The 25,263-nt window shown below is 31.9% G+C and overlaps 1 protein-coding gene across 1 annotated transcript in view; it reads left to right on the top strand.

Annotated features, from left to right (window-relative positions):
* LOC115886059 (Krueppel-like factor 9) overlaps window positions 1-19,294 on the top strand; it is a 248,355-nt gene extending 229,061 nt beyond the window's left edge. Inside the window, exons 3-4 of the mRNA XM_030905087.1 lie at window positions 9,853-10,003; window positions 19,097-19,294. Coding sequence (XP_030760947.1) covers window positions 9,853-10,003; window positions 19,097-19,232 — 287 coding nt within the window. The 3' untranslated portion in view covers window positions 19,233-19,294. The remainder of the gene's footprint in view (window positions 1-9,852; window positions 10,004-19,096) is intronic.
* The last annotated feature ends 5,969 nt before the right edge of the window (window positions 19,295-25,263 follow it).

The raw sequence follows: 25,263 nt of genomic DNA, 5'->3' as shown, positions 1-25,263 counted from the left end.
AAAAAACACATTAATTATTTTTAGTACTTACCCTTTCAACGAAAACTTAACAAAAACTACCGAAAATTAACTAAAAGGCTAAAACGTTACGTTTATGACGTTTACGAAAATTATTCATCATATTATTTACAACCAGGTCACAAAAAAGAAATTCCTAAAGTGTTTATCGTAATTTAGAATTCAATATATCGAAAACAGCCCAACGAATAATCGATTAATTTCTGTTTTGTCTGTTTTCCTTCATGTTTCTCTGTTTTATTTCAACCACTGATTTACAAAACACCTTGAAAAGCGCACATTACTTTGAATACCGTCTCTTATCGCCACTTTACAAACTACTTTCAATCTAAGAAAATACATGTTTCACTCAACAATTTTAAATACACATTTTGTTTTTTCGCTATTTTTTCGATGTATTTCGACAGCCCAACCGTCGCGCGCCGGCCAAGAGTGCCTCGTGTGAACTGGTCCTTTGAGCCGCGCCGTCGTGGCGGGCTTGCGTCAGACGACGATGTTAAGCAACGTTGCCGTAGTTACAACAATTTCAAATTCAAGACATTCGAATAATCAATTCATTTGTGTTTTGTTTGTTTCCTTTCATGTTTTTCTGTTTAATTTTTAAATTTAATAAGAATTTGATTGCTTCGAGTGTCTTGAATTTGAAATTGATGAAACTGCGGCAACCTCGCATGACGCAAGCTCGACACGCCGGCGCGACAAAGGAGCAGTGAGCCGTTACCAACCAGTGATGCGCGACTGTCTTGGCCGACGGTTGGTTTGTCAACGGAATTGTCGAAATACATCGAAAAAATGGCGAAAAAACAAAATACGTATTTAAAATTGTTGAGTGAAACATGTATTTTCTTAGATTGAAAGTAGTTCGTAAAGTGGCGGTAAGAGACAATAATTCTCAACATTTATTCATTCAGAAAGGTATTCAAAGTAATGTGTAATGTGTGCTTTTCAAGGTGTTTTGTAAATCAGTGGTTCAAATTGTGATGAAGCCTATATGAAAATAATGTGTTAAGTTAAAAATGGGGACTGTTATTTTAACAGTTTTTATAATAGCATGTACAAGTAAAGCAGCACAATGAAGTGTATTTTAGTTAAGTGTGTATCGAAAAAGAGAACTGTCGCAGTTACATCGATCTGTCATAAGTATCTTTTTTAATGTTGGGTAAGTTTTTTAATTTAACTTTTTTAACTTTTAAACGTTTAACTTTTAATTTTTTTTATGTAATAATATCACAATCTTAAAAATGTAATGCATCTCTGCAAACTCCTCAGGTGTTGTGATTTTATGACTTACTTTTAAACATACACGTTCTTGTCCATATGGCAACACAGTGCGTCGATTTAACTGAAATCCGGGCTTGATCCGGGTAATTGGATGTAGTTGGCAATATCTGCCGGCGGTTCTCAAAATGTTGCGATTATTTTTTTAAATTTTCAAAGTTAAATAACTCGGTTATTTTCAATTTATTTTAAAAATGGCAAAGAGAAAATATGTTTATTTTGACCAGATCTACCACCCCTTAAAATATCTGCACTCATTTCTGGGACACCCTGTATATAATAATGTATAATAATTCTGTTAATATAGTCAATTTTTTTGTCTAGGAAGACTTCAGTACAATGATTCGGATAGTAACATAAACCAGAAAATTTGAATACAAGGATTCGAATATCCCCCCTACCACTAGACGTCGCGCGTCGTTATAACATTTTCCTCAGCTCAAAAGCCTATAGAAATTTAATTACTTCTAAAAACGTTCAAACATTATGTAGATTAGTTAATTAACTTCAATAATTATTTTGAGAAAGAGACTTTCCAACGAAACTTACGAACTTTCCTTATATATAATCAACTAATACTAAAAACTCTCGTATGAAATATATAACGGATCGTTAACTGGCTCCATTAAAGACGCGAAACGGTATGGCGTGTAATTTTATAGGAAATATTAATTGCTTTTTCCCGCTCTCCCTCCCGGCCCCCCGTCGCGCTCTCACACTCTAGTAAATTATCTTGTAACGACATAAGTTTCTCCAACAATCTTTAATTAAAATATCCGGACCGAGGCAAGTTTTTGGAACGGAAACTAAACTAATTTATACCCCCCAGTTAGTCCCCTCGTCTCCCGGCATTCTCCCCTTTTCCTTATTGGGCCTAGCGCCAAAATTTTCCCCTCGGGAAGGTTTATGGAGGTCGACCTTGGCCTGTAGTTTATTCCAGACACACTCAGGTAATAGGATTTTAAATAATTGGTATAAAATATAGATAGATTTTTTCTATTTTAATTCAATTTTTGTTAAACTAGCTCACCTGGCTGTCTTTGTACTGCTTTGTACCGCATAATAGTAAAGTGAAGTGAGAGTTTTTTTATCGGCCTTGTCATACAGATGACTGCTTAGCCGAATGGTCTGGAATGATTAAAAAACTAGCATTTGTTCTCTGTATTTTTCTTTACATTTCTATTAAAGTGTAGCGTTTTTTAAACAACTACCACTGCGAACGGCAGCTTTTCATCGGAGAGCAGTCGTGGATAAGGTATTTCACTGGGAAGAAAACTAATTAAGAACAATAAACAAAAAAATAGATATTGGGCGCCAGGCATGTACAGAGAAAGAAAACACAGTTGTATAATACTTAAAACTAATGACTATATTTATTCATGATGAATTCTGATGGTAAATAGCATTGTACAATTTTAATAATAATAATTATTATTATTATTATAGTGGTTATTTGCTGAGTAAAACTATGTATGTAAATAATATTAAATATGTTCTATGAAAAGACTATGAAAAATTACAATGCGTGTAACGTTATAGAAAATATAAGAAAAGTAGCATTACTTTATTTAAATTGTTAAATTTTATGCGGTGTTAAATCTGATGTGTTGCAACCTGTAGATTCTAGAATCTATGTCTCGTTATTCATCTGTTAATATAGCCCAATAATAATATCTATAGAAAGTAATACTATTACAAGGCGTAATATAATGAAACCTAAAATCTAAATCACATTGCAACTACTGCATCGACATAAATGTTCTTAATAATCTAACCACTAAATATAGTCCGTACGATATTATTTAAAATTACGTTACTGTTTAAGACTGAAAATATAGAAAATCTAAAACATAAAAACTAGAACGTAAATCTACACTTAGCTGTTCTTTATGTAATCTTGCTTCAAACAGTAGCAGCGCGAGGAGGTCTAGCATCTCTGTACTGTCTGTCGGCGATCCAGGCTTAGAAATGGGGGTGAAGCAGCACGGGGCTCAAGCCACATCCACGCTGGGGCACTCTATGTGTAAGACAAATCAATCCTACTGGGGACACTTGTCCATGGGACATCCGTCCATAAGATAGTGGCACAAGAGAACACTACTAGGACCTTGAAAAATAGTCCATACCTTGGACACTTGTCCGTAAGACAATGTCCGTCCGTAAGACCCTAAGAACACGAAACTCTTGTTTAAAATCAAACACCGTCTAATAAACAAAATGAACCTACCTCGAAATACTTCCGAGGGCTCAATAAATAATAAACAATCTGTCCTTTCTTCCAAATGACATTCTGGAGGACAAAAGCAAAGGGACGCCAACGTGCCAGCCAAATACAAATACAAGTTGGGACATCCGTAACTCTACCCTAAAAATATTCACTAATAATATCGAATCTAAAAGGAAAATAACTCAGCTTTACCTGTAGCTTCGAATGGCAGCTGATTCAGATTACACAGCAAGATTTAAATAATCACCATTTCTCAAAAACTGGGACTAATGGCGTCTGACAGGCCAAACAGTCTAACCAAAAGTGAAGTTAGATCACAGAGAATTGACAGAAGCGATGTTGACAGCGCGCGCTCCCACAGAGCAATAACAGGGTTGTGCCAAACCATAACAGGGTTGTCGACCAGGGAACGTAAAAATTACGCGTCAAATAATCTATCCAGCCTGAACGAGAGGGAATCTGGTGATGATAGGCCAGACATCATATATTATATATAAAAAAGACATGTAACGAACTAAAAACGTTACAAAAGTGTTTTTTTTTTATACAGGGTGAGTCTTAAATATGTACAAATAGTTTTAGGGATAGTGTATTTCGACCCCAGAAACACATCTGAGATTTTTTTGCGAAATAAAAAAAAATTGGAAATTTTTTTTACTTTAAAGTTAAAAAACATAAATCTTCATAATATGGCAACATAGGCAGGAGAGTTTGTAAATTTATTCAAGAAAGAAAACCCCAAAAAGATCCAGTGCTTCTCAAAATTTAAGCGAAAAATATATATTTTTTTAAATTTTGAAAGTAAAATATCTCGGATATTTTGGACTTATTTGAAAAAAGATAAAGAGAAAATACGTTTCTTTCATCGAGATCTACCAGCCCCGAAAATATTTGCTCTTATATAACACTCACCCTGTATATTTCAATATCTTTCTAAAATGTAATATGGTATATTCACTATTTTCCTTTCAATTTCTATTCTACAATGTCTAGTAGGTCACTGATCATAAGTTATTACAAATAGGCAATAAGGGTCCTACACGCAAGTGACGGAAGCTATCAGTTGCGGAAGATGGCATAGTTCCGAACATAATTTATTTAAAAATTAAAGTTTCTTTCTATAATTTTTTTTAAACGGGAAATAAAAAATTGACCCCCTTAGTGTTTAAACCATGATATTCCACGTGTTAGGTTCTCTAAACTTACCAAAAATCGATATTATATGCGTAATTGGATTGTGAACTCACTGAATAAACTGAAAAATGAATAAGCGTTCCGATCGACTGTCCACTAAAGATGCGTACAGACCTGTCGAGACGAGCGCGAGACTGCTTCATTCCATTTTTAGGGACGCCTCCCACAAGCAAATTATGTATATCATGCATTAATATCTCGCATTGAGCGAGCCTACCACAAACACGTCCAGACTTTGCCTCGAGATTTCTTTAATCGACGGTCGAAAATCCGACAGAGAATGAATAGCAACGAGACTCCGTGGGTTGCCTCGCGAGACTCGTCCACACTGAGCAAATTTTTAATGTCTCGCCCTCGTCTCGTCAGGTCTGTTCGCACCTTAAGAAATTAAGCTAAGGGAGACTGTCTTAGAGCATTGAGCATTTTTTCAAAAAATTTAAATGTAACAATATATCTAATTTTCCCTGAAGATTGTATAAAAGCTTAATAAGAGAAAACAGCATATCGATTTTCTTTTTTAAATCGAAGATATTAGCAAAATAGTAATAAGTACGAGAAACTAAGAAAAAGAAAATAAGCCTTAACTACCTAATTATAAACACATAGTATCAGGAGCTCCCTTGATTACGAGGGGTGTCTTACTTGAGTAAAAAATGTACATGTACCTACTGCCTAAATATAATTTAATTGCCAAGCGTCTTATATGTCTGTCATATAATTATAGTCGACTGTCGACTGCCGTAAGAGTGATGCCAACGACTGCCAATGACTGCCAAGAAAATGTACGTGTAATTCCAACAGTAAAACACAATAGCCTCGCTTGTTTATGACCATACTAATATAAAATGAATGAAATTATGATATGACTGAATTTGATTACTTCCTCAAAATCCTTCTATTACTTGAAGCGGTGGTTGATATCATTGGGACACATTTCGAATGCTTGGGAATTGTATGATAACATATTTATGTTGTCTAACAATGCTTCTCTAAAACATAGAGCAAGAGTGTTTGTTTCGATGCTATGTAACAAAATTAACATCTCTACTAAATATATTTGTATTACAAGCATAAAGTTACGGTAATTTAATTTGTTTTAAAATTTTAGTTTCGTCATTCTTAGTAATATAATTTAAACCAGTTTGATTTATGGTTATATACCTATACCATATTAATATACTAACTAAATTATTTCCTACTGCAAACTAAACTCTTCTAACTGAATTATATGGTACTCGGCTGATGAAAACTTACACTAAATTTCTGTTAAATCACTAAAGAAATTAATTAATTTATAACTGTGTAAATTTACTTTAAAATATTCTCTAGGTATACCTTTGTGGCTATTTTATTTCTTCAAAAAAAACTTCTGGGTATTTCGCCACTCGAATAAAATCTACAAAATCCAATAGTTATTTTTTGTAAACACCGAGCTGAGTTGATCCAAATGAAACCAATTTGTCAGCGGTATTTTTATTAATGAAGCAAATAAGGGTAAGAGAATATTTTCCATGAAAAATTAAAGGGGATGAGCATGCAGAATCAGTGGGAGTAAGCAGCGCACAATAGAACGCAATGGAGAACAAAAATTATTGTAAACTCAGTTAACAACGACAACCAAAGAGTAAAGAGGCAACAAAGTAATGAGATTTTTGAATGACCGGAGTGCGGAAGAGGGATAACATCACGTATCGGGCTTTTCGGTCACAGAATAGCTCATGAAAGAAAACGCCTTGCGTAACCATCATCTGATGCATGTCAAATACTCGTCAACGAGTAATGGCAGTCAGTATGTAATGAAGCAAATTCGACTAAGGAACAAAAACTGCTTAATGAATTCAGGAGGTTTGGTTATATCTCCTCCTGTCGTCTGAAGCAAAAAAACCACAAAGAACAAAGGATAAGCTTTTTAATAGTTATTTTTTATACAAGACGATAAAATGGTATTTTATCGTCGACCGAAAAGATTAATTCACGAGCGATGAAATCGCGAGTGAATTAATTTCGGGAGTAAAAAATATTCAGAAATTCTTATTTCAAGGAATTTATTACTAGTAGAAAAAATATTGTGCTGGGTTGGCGTTGGTTTCTATGTAATTTGACAAATAAATAAAGCTGTCTCTGTAGTTGTCAGTTTCAAGTCAATATTTTTTAATTCTCTTTCGTGTCGATTACTGATTGAATTGGAGCCAGAAATGGCTCAAAACGAAATAAGTAAATTACCAACAGATATTCAGGCTGAGACGACAAACTCCATATCCAAACTACTTCCATTTAAATCCCGAATAACTTATGAAAAGGAATACAAACATTTTCAAAAATGGAAGCAATTAAAAAACGTGCGAGAAGAAATAAAGTTTTTAACCTATCCTCGCTGTTAAAGTATCATTTAATCTACCCTTGCGGTTAAAGTACTATTTTACCTACTATTTTTACTAGTTATAAGGCTATTTTAACAGTTGCTATGGAAAAAATATCTAAATACTTAAAATGCACATTTTGAAAATGAAAGCAGAGATATTTCGAGAATGTTTGCAGTTTTATCTTAAGAAGAGTTAAATATTTCATTTTCAAATAGATTTTAAAATCAGACAGCGATTAGACGGGACTTAAATACTTAAAATAACTGTAAAAAATTGTATGGATTTTTTGTATTTATCAAATTTTGTCCCATTTTACATACCTCTGTATCTACTTTTACATGCATTATGTATTTATATTTGCATTAGGAATATACACGATAAAAAAATGAAAAAACAAGCGACCCTCTTGAAAGTCGTCGATAAAAAAAATTTGAATAAAAAATTCAAATATTTCCGCCCCTAACGAGACCCGAAATGGGAATTTTCGTCCCTTTTTACAGAAATACCCAATCGAAGGGCCAGCTGATAATCGAAGACCTACTTATTATTAAATTTGTCCCTTCAGTTTCCGGTCTCATTTATTATGTAACATGTTTTTCCTTTCGTTTCAAAGAAACGAAATATTATTAAAACGAAGACATTTCAAATCAGAATCGAATAATTGCCGTAAATATATTTTTTGGAGTGTCTTAATTTCGTTATCGAATAGGGTTTCTTCTTATTAATCTTACTAATTATTTTTTAAAAATTTGGTTGTTTTTATTTGTCTCATATGTAAAAAGTCCCTAATTTAGTATATGAGAGTCGCTATTATGCGTGAACCATAGAGGAATAAGAGAGGGGAGGCGCTAGAATAATTATTTCTATAAAATAAAAACGGGACCTGCCAGTGAACTACTTCATCAGGACCACATTACGGAAACTTCAAATCATAAAAGCAAATATAATGATTAATATTTGCCTTGCGATATTGTCATATTAATCCACCAAATGTGATTTTCTTGGAATCGATACCTTTTCTAGTACTACAACTGCGTACAGCACACGACTCAATAGGTTTTTAACAGAAAATACTCAAATTTTTGATTAAATTTTGGGGAAAATGCACAAATGACACAAAACTAACACCAAAATGGCTGGCTAATCCCGTTTTTGCCACAGCTATAGCGCTACTATCGCTTATTCCTCCATGATGTAATCTAAACAGTAAAACTTCTAAAATTATACAGGGTGAGTCGTAAATAAGTGCAAATAGTTTCAGGGCTGGTAGATCTCGATAAAAACATATTTTCTCTTTGCCATTTTTCAGATTAGTCCAAAATAATCGAGCTATTTAAGTTTTTAAAATTTAAAAAAAATTGATTGATTTTTTCTCTATTTGCATTCCTTTTAGCGCCGTAACCATGGAGTAAAGCCGTAACTATGGTAATACGTGCGGTGAACGGGCAGTTCTAAAAGGTTTCGAAAAATATACAGGAAATTTAAAAGAAAATACACGATTTTCAACACCTTTTTGCGAAAAAAACTCATGGACGTGTTCCTGGGGTGAAAATATACCATCCCTGAAAATATTTGCACTTATTTAAGACTCACCCTGTATAATACACAAAGCTACTCACCTGTCACGGAGATGCTTGCAATCAGACTCCAGCATTGGTGCCTTTTATTAACTGGTTGCCATATAGTTGAAATGTCCATAGATGGATTGCTACAAATAAAATAATAAAATTACTTTAAAGACTTAAAAAAAATTCAACTATACAGGGTGTTCCTTAATGACATGCACATTTAAGGTGATTTTTGGACCTATTCTAAGAAAAAAACTTCATATGAATATATGTCTTAAATATCTTAACTTTTCAAATTTCTCTAATTGTTTTTCTAATTGTTTTTCAAAATATCTCTGATGGTATATTTGATACACGTTTTCCATGCATCAAAATGCTTATTTTGATATACAAAAAAATTGTTTTATTTCTTAATTTCCTTCCAGCCGATGCGCGATGCAGAAATTATATCCACACAACAGTCACCGCATCATATTTTCAGCTATTTGACCCAGAAATAAACTGACTTTTTTTTTAAGCAAAAACTATACTTCGGACGAAAAAAATCAAGAGAAAAAAAAATGTTTAGAAATGAATGGAGATTTTGAATATAATTTTTATTTTAAGAGAAGTTCGAGGTGTAAGGTGTGACACTTTTTTCTCCAAAAATAATCAATATTCTTTGTACACCAAAAAAGGTATTTTTGATACATAGAAAATGTATATCAGGTTTCATAAAGATGTCTTACTTCGAAATTACCATTATTACGAAACCCGATTACGAAAACCTCATGAATATAAAAGTTCATGCTAGTTGTATATGCAACCGGTAAATTGGTTTCGAAGTAACGGTATATTATAGGGTGCAATATTAAAATTTACCAATAGTGTAGCATTTAATAGAAAACCACACTGTTTAGTAACTGGAATCAGGAATATCTGAAATAATAATAATTATTGCCTTTATTGTTTCCCTTTTTTCATAAAATAACACAAATTATTTTAAAAATGTGTAAAGTTTCCCACATTCAATAAAAAAACACAACCTCTTTCTACTAACTTAAACCTTTCCGATGTTTCACATTCCTCCATTTTATCATCAAAGAAAAGTAACAGTGATTAATTTAATAGTGTAAACTTTCTTCAATTCAACAAAAACCCAACATTTTCCGCTATTTCCACTGTTTTAGAGCCGTTCTATGCTACATTTTCCTCTTTTTTCCAGGCGAAAAACCGTTCCCGTGCGAGTGGACGGGCTGTGGGAAGAAGTTCGCGCGGTCCGACGAGCTGGCCAGGCACACCCGCACCCACACCGGCGAGAAAAACTTCGCGTGTCCAGTCTGCAACAAGAAATTTATGAGGAGCGATCATTTGACGTAAGTGGTTACTATTAGGTGTTTTTTGACGTCTCGTTACGACGACGTGTCTTCGCTTGTTAGACCTAAAGAGCGATTTTAAGGTCGGCCAGATGACGTAAATACGTATGAGTATATATTTTTGTCGGGTATTTATGACTAAACTTTTTTATTTTAGAAAGTGTACAGTGTGGGTCAAATTGGACGCTTTTAAAAGGAAACACCCTTTATTGGAGATAGACGAGAACTAATATAGGTGTCTGGAGCTTAATTTTTATCAAAAACATGATGGTGAAGACCGCACATCAATATCTGTTACAGTTTCGAAGTTCTCAAAAATGTGCATTTTTTAACAAATCGCTGTAACTTTTTTGCTATGGAAAATTTTGTATTTTTATGAAAACATTTCCAAAGCACCCTTTTACATAGAATTTAATGGTTAAGTTTTTTAAAATTAATAATTTAAGAATTATTATCAACAGATAATTTGATTTTTATATGGGACACCCTGTATATTTTTAATTTATTGAAAATAATTTAAAATTACCTTTCAAAAAATTTTTAGCTTCTAAAATTTGCTCACTTTGAATAAGTAGGATTTGAACGGCCGCGGCGCCTGATGGCTGTATTGCAAGAAAATTCTAGCTGTGAGCAGCAATTAAAATTAAAATAATATTTGCAATGAGAGACGCAGAATTTTATAACAGTTTAAACTATATTTAACAACTTCTTTAACAACACATTTAAACTAAATCTGGTTACAATAAAAATAAATAGCACACCATGACATGAGATTTTGCTAAAGGTGTTCGACGTCTTCTGTTATGGACAGACGGGACCATTTTGAGCATAACCGCTAAGTACTTCGAATTATTGTCTAGACTATACGGACAATTTAAACATAACCTTTATTCTTCCGCAAAGATAAAATTCCACAGGCGCTAAATCAGGCGGCCTGGACGGCCAACGGCTAGAATCTTGGTTAACTTCTAGTAGAATTTATGTAAAATAATGCCCGTCCGTAATTGGCTGCAAACATTTTCTGATAACTTCAGCATTCTGAGGCGGTGCTTCGTCTTTCTGGAAAAAATATGTTTTCGAGTTCCATATAAAGAGCAAATCATCAATAAGGACTCCAAAACCTACTAGTTGAAAGTGGCGAACTTTTAAAAATTTTCTATTTCGAAGAGGACTATAACAAAATATCAAGTGTGCTATATATTTTTTTGGAAAGGTAATTCGTAAGTTCTTTTCGGTTAATTTAAAATATACAGGGTGTCCCGAATAAAAGATCAATTTTTCTGTTGATAACTCTTAAATTATTAATTTAAAAAAAATATATATTCTTAAATAATTAAATTCTACGTAAAAAGGGGCTTTGGAAATGATTTCATAAAAATATAAAATTTTCTGTAGCAAATAATTTACAGCATTTTATTAATTATGCACATTTTTGAAAAACACCCCGTTACTCTGAAACGGTAACAAATATCGATGTGCGGTTTTCACAATCATGTTTTTTTATAAAAATTGAGCTCCAGACACCGATATTAGTTTTCGTCTCCATCTATAGAAAATTGCGTTTCCCTTTAAAAGCGTCCAATTTGACCCACCCTGTACAGGGATTCTCGTTTAGGTGTAGAGATACAAAATGGGAGTTTTCACATCACTGCACTACTTTTTATGAAACTAAACATGGTTTTTCAAATACAGTTTTAAAACTTTGCAATTTTCGATACGAAGGGAGTATTGCTCGGTTATCTTATAACTGAGTTCCGTAGATTTTTTCACATACAAACCTACTAAACTAACTAAGTAACTACTATGTTACTACTTATTACTATGTTTAGTATGCAGATGTCTTGCATATTTGGGTTACCTTAATTATAATACATAACAACATATTAATACTACCCAAACTTTTTGACAAATATCTGTATTTTCAACATAATTAGCGGATATTATGTTTAACAAAATACCAGTTCATTTTTTTCCTTATATTTTTTTATCAAATTACATATATTCTCAAAGAAAAAACCTGAAGCAAAATTAACGAGATGATTAAATTACCAGTTCCCAAATAAAAAAGGGATGAAGTAAAAATAACGAGGCTAATCTAAGATATATTCATTCCTCTTCTCTCACAAACTTTGCTCTAATCCTTCTTCGATCCCGGTCATTATGAAAATTAGATAAAAATTTATGCTGAGCCATCGCTTCATTATTTCAAATTCGTTGCCAGTTTTGCTGCCCAATTAAAAGCAATAAAAAAGTTTCAAGGGGTGTTTGTCTCCCTCGTCATCCTTCACTCCCCTTGAAGCCACGATCAGTGGGAAATTAAAATAAGTTAAATTGATGTGGTGGCAGTTTTTTTCTTTTCCCATTTTTCTCTCCGGTAAAGTTTCTAAGAGAAACTCAAACAGAAATCTTACAAAAGCGTTATTTAATTTGTCTTTATTCGATTTAAAAGTTTTGGTATCATGGAACAAATCAAACTTTATGGCCATTTTTAATGAAATAATTCGACTTATAGCTTGGAAATTGTATTATATTTTTATTTAATTTTTTCTTAAAAATATTTTTATTTAGATAGATGATTTGTTATTTTCTTGGCGTTGGTTCTATATCTCGGTTTTGCCAACGAAAATCTCATTTTCCCATTTATTTATTTTTCTCTTAACGAAGATCTAAAAGAAACTCAAACAGAAATCTTAGGAAAGTATTATATAATTTCTCTTTATTTGAACTAAAAGTTTTAGGAACAATAAATGTCAGGATCGTCCATACAGAGTGTCCCAAAAATAAGTGCAAGTATTTTAACTGTTGGTATATTTCGGCCTCAGAAACAAGCCTATGAGCTTTTTTTTGCGACAAAATATATGGTTTGGGTTTTCGAATTTTTTTTAGTTTTAAGTTAAAAAACATAATTTCTCGATAATATGGCAACATAGGGAATAGATTAAATTTACATGAAAGAAAATCCAGAAAAGATCCAGTGGTTCTCAAAATTAAGTGGTCCAGTGGAAAACATTAAATTCGAAAATTCGTACCCCCACCCGACCCCACCGTTTTTGAGAAACTCAAAAAATTTTGGATTCAATTTTCTGTCTGAACCGTAGGTCCCACAGAAAATTTCCTGGAACAAAAAATTAAGAGAATTAAATTCTCTACATTTTAATTTCTAAGTAACAAACCTCTAAACCACGGGGACAAAGTTGGAGGGCGCCAAAATCACTCAAACGCAGTTTTTTGCTTTTTTCCGGGTGAAACCATTTTTTTAATGTCGCAAAGTTTTTAAAAGTAAAGAGTATAAAAAAAGCTATCAAATTTACATGTATTTTTTTTTATGTTTTACAGTTTACGAGATATATTGCATTCATTCCCACAATGTGTATGAAACTTTTATGAAATCAATGACGTTCGATAGGGTACAGCAAGTTACCTCCGCAAATTACGATGTTCACTGGAACTGAGAAGTAGTACCATAATTTTTCTGTTGAAACCATGGATGATATCTTCTAAACTCCTTACTATTTTCTCCAATATTTATAACAAAAAATTCTATAACTACCTAAACACTAATAGACGACTTTCATATCACTTTGAACTGGAAGTACTTCGAAATACATTAATATTTAAATCAATAATATATTTTCTTTATATTAAACATTTAATTATCCCAAAGGGCCTGGAAAAGTTCGACTTGAGAATTATACGAAAAATTTTGCGGAAACTTACGGAAAACTATTTAATATCGAGTTTGCCTGGCCGGTCGGTACATCAGGGAATATTAGATATAAATATCTATTAATAAGTTTCGCGAAACTAATTTTGAACATGAAGAGAAAAACTAAAAAGTTGCTTTTTCAGAACTCTGATGAAAACCAATAATAATTTAGGCAAATCTTTCTTTACTTCTACTTTTAAAAAAAATGAAAACTAAAATATATTTTTATCTACCAAGAACAGGGAGTCTTCTAAGTGTTAATTAAATTTATGAGAAAACTGCAGGCAATTAACTATCTTTTTAATTATTTCTTCGAATTAAATTAAGTATAAACAAGACAGTGTTTAAAAATAGATTTTTAACAAAGAAAACAAAGAGTGTTTATAAGAAAGAGTTAGAAAAAAACAAACCTAAAAAGATTATCTCATTACTGGCTTGTTTTCGGGAGAGCACCAGGGAGTCGGGAAAGAGATCAAGCGATAGAGTCATGGATAGAGCGGGATAGAGATAGAACGGTACACCTAGCCGACAACGTTTTATCTCTGAGGTATTAGCTTTTCTTCGGAAAATCTCTATAAGAGAATTTCCCGAGGTATTTTCCGGGCGATTTTCTAAATAAATCTATAAATTCTTCCGCTAAAAATGATCGTTTTAATAAAGTCCATGGCAGAGGTTTCATTGCTCAAACGTTCGGTTAGGGAGGCGCGGTAATGGAATTAGACTCGATAAGTTATCGCAATTTATCTATCGATAGATTTTAGGTATCGATATAGCGATAATTATCGATAACTATCAATATATCGATAAGTGTTATTGTAGTAACTATTGGTATCTCAGCTAGTAATCGTAAACGAATAACAATGGATAACTCGATAACATCGACATGTAACATCGTATCTAAGTCAAGACGTATTTGGTATAATTACCATTTGCTTAGATCAAACTTCTTTTTTGAACCTTGTGAAGTGACTTCAATAACTTTATAGTTATGTTTTTTTGCATATTATTTATCCCTTGGTGAATCTTTAGGTAAATTAAAATATAATAAATGTCGATTAAATGGAAATACGAATTTTTCAATGGTTCATACGATTTTTTTTGAGTTAGATATATGAGATACAAAAATACTAAATTAGGTGAAACTTTAAAATAATCCCGCCCTAGCCAAACAAGCACAGTCAGAAATTACGTCACAATATAACAAATATATTATGATTTACTACAATGATCTGTCAAAAATGTCCTAATATATATTTTCTATAAAAAGTTACAAAAAGTACACTGTAAACATAATAGGATCTTTAAAAAAATAAAATATATTTCATAGATAAGTAAACATACTACTTCAAAAGAAAATGTATTTATTAAACACTAATAAATTCACAGAATTAAGTACTTGTTAATTATAAAATTAAGAAATTTGCCCTACGTTCTTCACTCCCGTCCAATAATTCTTGTTGGAATATTTAAATGACTACCGGATCTACTGGGGGATTTCCTATTAATAATATTCCCTATTACTAATCAATAGTTATCGATATATAGGAAAAATCCCATCCCTAATCTCAGATCGAAAGCCACTTTTTGCTATAATAAATCGAGATAGATTTTTCTATCAATTTATAAAATAATTTTCAGTTCTTTATCTTAAATTGAATTAAATACATTTTGGTCATTTATTGGAACAGGAAAACTGAGTCGTTTGGTCAAGTAAGTCAAAGTCATTTACATATTGACTCAGACTTATTCATAGACATATTTTTATATATATTTTCAGGGCTGGTAAATCTCGATAAAGGAAACATATATGTTCTCTTTATCGTTTTTTAAGTAAGTCCGAAACAACCGATTTATTCAACTTTTGAAATTAAAAAAAAAATGATTTATGTACTTTTTAAAAAAAAAATTGAGAGCCACCGGATTTTTTCTGTATTTACATCCCTTTTAGTGCCGTAACAAATTATGGCACTCTGTACGTTAAGTACTAATGTACTAATAAATACCTTCTTACGTAAATACTAAAAAAATAAATCCGTTTATACTACTTTTAGTTTATCTTAGGATATAGAACCCTCCAACCACCCACTAGCCGCATTTTTTTTTCTTTTTTGATCTCTCGTATCGCACGAAAACAGACACGGCCCCTAATCTGGACCAACATCCGCATCCATTATTGAAAGGATTTCGTTTTTGTTTTCCTCTATCTTCTCAAAGATGATATAGAAATTGGAAAGTTATTTGTGGGCAAATTTTCATCTTCTTTTCGCATTTTTTTTGTCAGTTTATAGGTTGTCAGTAAGCGAGAAAGCCAAAGAAAGATAGAGTAGAAAATATATTTCAAAAGCTGCGCGAGTTCGTTTCTTTTAGTATTTTTAGATATTTAAATATATTATATTGGAGATATATTTTTTAGGAATCAGAATTCAATAAATACCTCCACAAAAAAATTAATTAAAATGTAATATAAATATTCAAAATTATATGGACAGAAAGAACATTTGAAAATATAGATTTTCTGAAATATATTACTTATGAAAGGATAAGAAATATCTGTGATCTAAGACACGGCTTAGATCATGATATAGGCGTCTCATGACTATATTTTTAACTCTGTAAACATTGCTATCGATAAAACTCACCATATAATTTGACATAAAAAAGACAGTGGTCTTCAATTTCAAGCCATGTCTGGTGCCGTTTTTTTCGGTCGTATTTTAGCGTTACTTTGGGCCATTCTTTCAACTCGATATTCGAAGCTTCAAAGTTTGTCTCATATCTCTTTAGAAGGCTGGTATTGCCATAGTTAAGTGGATATAGCGGCTATGCCGTTGATTGGTAATACGTCTTCGACCGCTCTTAGGTCTATCATTCAGCGAATTCGTCTGGAAGTTTGATAATTTTATACTGGCGATGCCATATTCGTAACACATCAGTTTGCTAAATACCAAGTCTATCAGCTACGAATCTTTTAGAGTGACCTTCTTCAACCAGAGCTTACTTATGACATGACGATTGATTTTGACACTCTATATCGTAAAATTAGACTGACTTTGCTATAAGAATAGTCACACTGAAAAGGTTATATCGGATATAATTGAAGTAAACATTTTTACCGTACCAACCAACCAACAGGTATACCAACAGGTATGGCAGGCTATTAAGACAGGCAAAAAAAGAGTATTTTTTTTAATTTCACTCAAAATAAGTTATTTGGGTCATAAGTAAATGACCTAAATACAAAATATTTTCATGGTGTCGGTCCGTCTGTCCGTCTGTCTGTAACACGATAACTCAAAAACCGCTAAACCGATTTTAACCAAATTTGGCACAAAAATATTGTGGCACCCGAGAATCTGGCCATTAGTTTTTGGTGGGGGTGGGGAGTTGGTAAGGGGTATGGGAGGGGTTAAAAATTTAAAAAAATCGTAACTCCAAAATTACAGTAGCTAGCGAAACGCGGTTTTCAATTTTTTGCAACAAAATTTGTAATAACATCAAAATCAGTCAAAGTCGCAGTTTTTTGAGATAATTGAAACTAAAAGAACTGCCTACCAACTTTTTATTAACATATTTTAGTATGGGCGGCTATACGTGCCTCCCGGCACCAATTTTTTACTAAAATATGCGATGATTTACTATGATAAACATTAACACAAGTAAGCACACAAAAAATAGTTTTCCCGAAAAATGATTTGATATTAAAACAGAGTGATGGAAAACTATTGAATCTATGTATATTTCAAGTTAAATTAATTTAAAATTAACAATAATATAAGAAAATCATGGAAAAGCTATCCATCTGTTTAATATATGTAATACAAAATCAACACCATTATTACCAATGTCCTAATTCGAAACAAGCCCTTTTTTCTACCCTCCTCCTCCCTTTCTGTCCAAAGCTCCGTTATCCATTAGTTTGACCGATAGGGCCTTATTGTTCGAGCCGATCGATCGGCTTTTGTTTCTGGACCGGATTATCTTGCTCCACTAGTTGATTACTGCCTCGCCTGGATCTGGATTTGTTCCAGAGTGAATTTTCGGTTCGTAAATTATAACAGAGTCGAATCATAGAGTGAGAAGTTTTCAATAGTATGAATAATCTGAAAGCGTAAAAGCGCGTTTTCACAACCCAATTGATTGAGTCACTTGAATTCATTTTGGATCAATGAAATAACTGTATAATCGAATAAAAACGGCATCCGGTTGGCTTGGAAATGAATATCGAAAACATTCCGCTATAATTTTACATATAAAATGACAACGATCTTCATTCCATAGCCATCGCTGACACCGTTTTTATTTTCGATCATATTGTATAATCCGGGTCGTCTCAAAAGGGGCTCACCCCAATTACTTTCTTATTTTTTCAGATAAAAACCAGATTTGGTATATTAGTATATGACATAAATTAGGATTGATTGACTTATTCAATTATTTTTTTCCGTCGCTTCGTGTAAATGATTACAACTTTTGATTTTCAAATGGCACCCGGTATTTTTTTTTACTTTATTAGATAGAAAATGGAACTCTGAATAGAATGACGCCAACTGACACATGCCAACTTTTGACATTTTCGTATATGGTTTATTTGAAATTGAATCATACGGTTGATAACGACATTTTGACTCGAAATACCAAGTGTGTGGTACAAACTTATTAGTAAAAGAATGCCTTTTGCAAATATGGTAATGAGTTACCTTCGTTCCATTTGAAAAAATTGAGATAATATGATTAAAAATACGATTTGGGAATCTTTTAACCGGCCAGGACAAGACACTAAAAACATTAGACAATCAAACATTAAACAATCAAATTTATTTATTATATATTATATTGCGTCACTGACTCTTAATATACGCATTGACTCTTTGAACAAGCGTATAATACATGTGTTAGATTATAAGATTATATGAAGTAATCTGGAAGTGAATTATGTAACGCCAGACAGGGAAAATTCAGGACTGTGGAAATTACATCAATAAAGTGGGCTTCTTGGGAATTGAAGAGGGGATGGGGTACTTCCTCAAGCTATATCCTACTCCTTAATAAGTTTTCAAGTTGGTTATACCTGGAATGTGTGTCTGAATCGCGCGATAATCATGAAAAGGGAATTTGAAAGGGATAAAATGTATAATTTGAATTAAAACATTTTATAAATTTTTCTAAAGAACCCTATTTAAATCACCACACAGGCTAAGGTATACAAAAAAAAATTATAACCGATGGTATTACATGCCTGAAATCTGTAAATGCCGGTGAAAAATTGAATTAATTTAACGCTAAACTGGCTAAGTTAATGCCGCCGGCAGTAACTTAGCCAATTTGTTAAATAATATTAATTCTGTAACTTTTCCTACAATTCTAACAAATTTTATTTCTTTTTTCAGCAAACATGCAAGAAGACACCCGGATTTCGACGCCTCGGTACTAAGACAGAGGCGTGCGCCCAACCGGACCTTTTCCATCAACTCCAGCGATGGTACGCCCTCGGAAGTACTGTCAGACTCAGCGCCTAGTCCCTAGACTTACGCAAAATATCCACTTATTATTTAACGTACATGTTGTGTAAATAGGAAAAAATATATTATATATCGCTTCTGTTTTACATTTCAGTGTTTTATTACATATAGTACTATTCTTTTAAAAGTTCCTCAATATGGCCGACCTAGTTACGAAAATTGGTAATTTTTTTTAATGAAAAATAAGTTGGCGTTAGCGAATTCAGAAATTGATTTACTCTTTGGTTAACAATAATATTTTTCAGGATTGTCAAGTTGACGTTAAAGTTAGGTTATTAGATGGTTGTCATAAATAAAAACATAGATTATTGAAATTATTTAATAAGAATAAAGGTATTTTACCGCAGATCAGAAGAGATTTTACTTAAAGGTATTTTAAAAACTTTCTCAGTATTAACTGCCCTGTTTTTTATATTTCAGTTAAAGGGACGTAAGAACTATAGGAAGTAAATTTTTGTTTTCATGTTTTGACGATATCTGAGAGTTCCTAGAATTATCAAGATTATTGAATAATTATAGTTGTTTAATAAGTGAAATTAATACAACACTTGGAAATAGGATGATGCTTTTCATGTTATAGTTGATAGATCACCCCATTTCTCTTAATTTGTTTTTATTTCAGTACAGTTATCACAAATTGAATTGATGTGTGCAAAAACAGCTATATATTTTCAAACATCTTATTTAAATAGTTCTTTTATATACTGTTAAACTTAAACCAAACAAATTATAAGGTAATAAATTTTGTAGATATAATTTATGAAAATTTATAATATATAAAGATTAGAACACAATCCTCTGAAGGAAAAAGAAATACTCAAAAACTCATTAAATATACTTTATTAAATATAACAACATACAAAAACATCCATGCAAACTGTAATAATCAGAACATTATCCACATTATACCTTTATTAAATTTGTGTCCACACTCCTGTCAGGAAAGCCAGAAATGTTTGTTTAAATATTAACTTATTTTAAATTGCCAGAAACACATCAGAATATATCACAACCACAACTATAGGTTATTTTCTGTTGGTGAATTAACTAACAAATATGGATAAAAACATTCATTAATATACATGGCTTTCTTTTAATTACTGATGAAACTTCTCAAAATAATTAGAAACCTTTTTACAAACATCTGGACTAATTTATTTTCACGAATTTGTGAACGAGTATTGACTCATTCTAATACGTTTTTAAGCGTTTTACACATTTTGAATATCTTCCAGCCTATTCGTCAATTCTTGATCGGTGAAAAGATTATGTATAACTATATATTAGTACTGCAGGTTGCAGGTTAAATGAAAGAACAAAATCAAGTAGAATAAAAACTCAAAAAATAATGAAAATATTTAGAAAAAGGAACCGTAAACGTCAATGTCAGCCAAGTGTCAGAGTTCAATTGGATTTACCACAGATTATCAATTTGAACGATTTGAAGTACAGTCGATTCCAGTTTAGAGATTTTCGTTTTTTAAGCCTCCCATACTGAAGTCCGCCATATTGGGAAGTTTTAAATGAATACAAGTATACCTCTTCAAGTATACCTCACAAAACTACAACCTTTTCAATATAAATGGTGACATCTATGCTTAACTTCGATGATTGATTACATACTTTATATAAAGACTATTTAAGTTTTTTATAATTTAATTACAAATGTATATAGTTTTCAGATTTTTTTCCTATACAGGATGGCGCTTTTCAACGCCGCGGAAGCTCCAAGAAGAACGGTAGTTTTTATCGAAATGAGATTTTAGCAGCATATGCGTAGGTTAACTGAAAGCATTTTATAAAAATATATAAAATTATACAGGCTGTCCTCCAAAAAAGTTACACATAAAAGTTGTGTTTTTTCTAATGGAACATCCTATATATTAATTGATTTACGGATTCTAGGAAAAAAATAAAGGTGAGTTTTATTAAGGAAGCATAAATACCTAAATAAAATTTAAGCATTTCCACATATATCACCTTTTGTGAAAATGAAGAGTAAATTTTAAATTTCGATAACAGCTACCTAAATTTTAGTTGACCTTGTATAGCCTGAAATTTAATTACAGTAACCATTGTATGTTAAACCAAATTGAAATTTGACCCGAAAAGTTATACAGGGTGAGAAAAAAATAATATGGAACTTAGTCTCTTTTAAAAGCGACTCCTTTATTTTAAATGGAACACCTAGTAATATAATTCCGGTGTTCAATGGGGAATTTATATATCTTCAAAATATTATTAAGGCTGCCTACCCCTCAGACAAAGATTTTCCTAGATATTTTAATTTCTATGATTTTGCGTCAGTAGATCTTTAGTATTTGAAAAAATCTAGGGTGGCTGTGATATACCTATTGTTAATTTAACAAAAATTAAAGATTGTAGAGTAAAATAGTCAACGGTAATAAAAAGATACACGTTTAAAACATATTTTAATTATTATAGGATTAAAACTAAATATAAACCTATAATTATGTGACAAAAATAAGCTAGATCATATATCAAATGCTCAAAATGCTTCCTGTCTTATTAACTGCATAAAATGATTGTCTTTTCAAAAGGATCTTTTCATTCTAAAAGGCATATGTGGAGTTCTACCTCGAAAAGCAGCTATAATAATTTCTCTTATGTTGTTGACAATAGTTGGTCGAGTTTTGGCAACACTGTCTTTAACATATCCCCATAAAAATCCCAGACTAGATAAAATCAGGAGCATTTACATATTCTATTAATTGATGAATGCACCCTGCATTCACCAACTAATAGAATCATATCAATTCTCTCTGATATAGGATAAGTTTGCATTTTCGGCAAATTTCTGAGGTTGTTTTTTGTTTTAACTGACACAAAATGATAACTAGTTGTTAAAGTTGGACTAATTAGACAGCTATGTTGAAATAACGTCAGACCATATCACCAGCCACCTAGATTTTATCAAATAATAAAGATCTACTCAGATCAAATCATGTAAATGAAAATATCTAGGAAAATCTTTGTTTTAGGGGGTAGGCAACCTTAATAGTATTTTGAAGAGACATGAATTCTCCATTGAATATCGGAATAATATACTGGGTGTTCTATTTAAAATAAAAGAGTAAAATACTTTTGAAGGTGACCAATGTTCAATATTAATTTTGTCTCACCCTGTATAACTTTTTGAACCAATAAAGGTCGTCCATAGTGCACTGTTTCACAAAAGGTTTAAAATGTACTTGAACGCTTCTTTCTCTATGCGGAAATATTCGAAATTTTTTGAGGGTGAGCTGTTAGTTGTGGATATAACTTATGATGTTCACAATAAGACCTATTAATTTCATGAACGTGAGTATTTATATATTTCAGTTTAATATAATAATATAAATATGATTACTATAACAATAGCTAATTAATAAGAAACATAATATAATTTCAAGAAATAGCTTTGTGGTGCGAAATGAAACATTCCCGCTTCCCGCAAGCGGTTGTTAATGGCCATTACCAGCGTCAATTGCGCAGGTTCACAAAGCGATGAGACCTGGCTCCAGATAAGCCGGTCGCCGGAAAGCGAAAAGTCGGTGCACTATGGACATACCTTTACCTCGACCTTTACTTACCAAATTTCATACTTAGCTCTAAGTCAACGGAAAATACCCTATAAATTTTGATTCCTTTGGAAGTGTCGAAATAAAGTTTTTTTGCGGCATAAACGGCCGTATTTTTTTTTTAAGTTAACTTATTTTTTCCAGCTCCAAAAGACTGTAGACCTGAGTATATGGTTTTAATTTTAACTCGAAACATGCACGCATTTCCGAGTTAAAAGAGAAAAAATCTCATCTATAATATTTTATTTTGAACCAAATGTCACCATATTCGGCAACCAATTATATGGACATCGTATCTCGCATCTGGCATCTTGGGAAAAAGGCAGGGACCGCTCTGGAGGACGCCGGACAAAGATTGATGCAACACGACGTACGGATTAGGAAAGTTTTCCGGGATAATGCCTAAAGGAAATGGTAGAGAATCGAACCGGAAACGGTGCGTTTGTGCGGATGTGTGTGTTTAATGAAAAAAGTTTCCTTTTGTTTTATTTTTGTCATTGGACGGCAAATCCATTGAGAGTTCCTTTATTATAATCTTTATAGGATATGTCAATTTTAACAGGTGGAATAGAATCATAGATCATACAGTATGTTTCAACAAACATGTTGATTAAAAAACAAAAATTGATTTGAGAAGAAACTTTTAATGAAGGAAAATTAAGTGCTTAAAAGCACATATAACATATAATCTGTTATCTGTGTTAAAAGAAGAAATTTATACAACGTTAAAAGTGGTAAACACTCTGGCCACCAGTAACTTATTAAACTTATTATTATACGTATCGATATTGATATATTTTTGAAGCATTGAAGTCTAAAATATTTCTTTTTCGTGCCATGAAATATTCTATTAAAGAGAAAGTTAATTACAGTCTTCCAAAAAAGTCTCTCTCAAGACACTCAAAAAATAAAATGTGAGTAAAACTATACACTTTATCTCATATTATCTAAAACTTCTGTTTTATTTCAAATACTACAAACGCGTTTGTCATTTGCGTAAATTTAGAACTGTAATGATCAAACTGAAGATTATAGACAGAATTTTGTGCCAGTGCAGGGCTTGAAAAAAATAGAGATGATATACAGGGTGTCCCAGAAATAAGTGCAAGTATTTTAAGGAGTGGTATATCTCGATAAAAGAAACATATTTTCTCTTTATCGTTTTTCAAATAAGTCCAAAATAACGGAGTTATTTTACAAAAAAAGTTAAATTTCCAAAAAAAATGATTTTTTGCAAAAATTTTGAGAACCACTGGATCTTTTCTGGATTTTCTTTCTTGTAAATTTAGTCTACTACCAATGTTGCCATATTATCAAGAAATTATGTTTTTTAATAAAAACTAAAAAAATTCCGAATTTTCACTTATAATATCACAAGAGCTTAAATTATTTTCGGAAATTTTTTTGAGGGCACGAATATTTTGAAAATTATCCCGAGTCGAAGACGAGAGATAATTTTCCTAAAATATTCGTGCCCGAAAGAAAATTTCCAGGAATAATTTAAGCTTGCGTGGTATTCGGTAAGAAAATTTCACACCTAAATTTGAAAAAAAAAATATTAATCCAACATGACATTTTAAAATAATTTCAATTTGTTAAGTTGGCCAAGGTATTGATGTTTTTGACATATTATGTGTTTTGTCATTTTTGTTTGCGATTCTGTCATTAAGCTATTACTAGTTTTAAAACTTCTGTACGTAGAGTAAGAAGTGTATAGCGAAATATCGCGATTTGGAAAAGTAAACCAACAAATCATTAAAGAAGAAATTGAAAATATAAAACCAGATAACACCCGAAAATCAAAATCAAGTGTATATCCATCATATTTCGTTAAATAGAAAAATACCAGCTTTAGTTAAATAAAGGCGGCAGAACTATATTTTTTAGAACATGGCAATTTCGAAGAAATTCATATGTAACATATTTCCTTAAATAAAAAATATTACCAACCTTAGTTACATCAAATGCTAAAACTCAAATGGGTAATATTTCAGTATATAGACATTGTAGTTCATTCACATTATGATTGTAGATCTTATGTTTACCTTTTCAACTGTCAAAAAATTTCCACTAAAGTTTCGTGGCGCCTCGAAAAAATTTCCGGAAATTTTTTCAGTTGCCATGGTAACTAGTCAACATTAAAGCATGTTATTGGTTGAAAAGTAGAGGTGTGAAATTTTCAAAAAAAAATTCGTGAAAAAACTTCACAGGCGTGTTTCTGGGGTTGAACTATACTACCAGTTAAAATACTTGCACTTATTTCTGGGACAACCTGTATAAATTATCCACACAAATTAGAAAATCTAAATAAACCCGCATAAACAAATAAACTAGTGGTTGCTTAGCAATCGTGGGTTAGTTAAAAAAATTGCGATTCATAGGTTCACCATCAGTGATCTAGGGCTAGAAATATCGTAATAAATTTAATTTTGGAAAATTGCAAAAAAAGTTTTT

This window comes from Sitophilus oryzae, unplaced genomic scaffold (assembly GCF_002938485.1).
Source record: "Sitophilus oryzae breed Bouriz unplaced genomic scaffold, Soryzae_2.0 scaffold_466_pilon_pilon, whole genome shotgun sequence".
NCBI classification, from domain to species: Eukaryota; Metazoa; Arthropoda; class Insecta; order Coleoptera; family Curculionidae; genus Sitophilus; species Sitophilus oryzae.
This window is presented reverse-complemented; position numbering and strand designations above follow the sequence as displayed.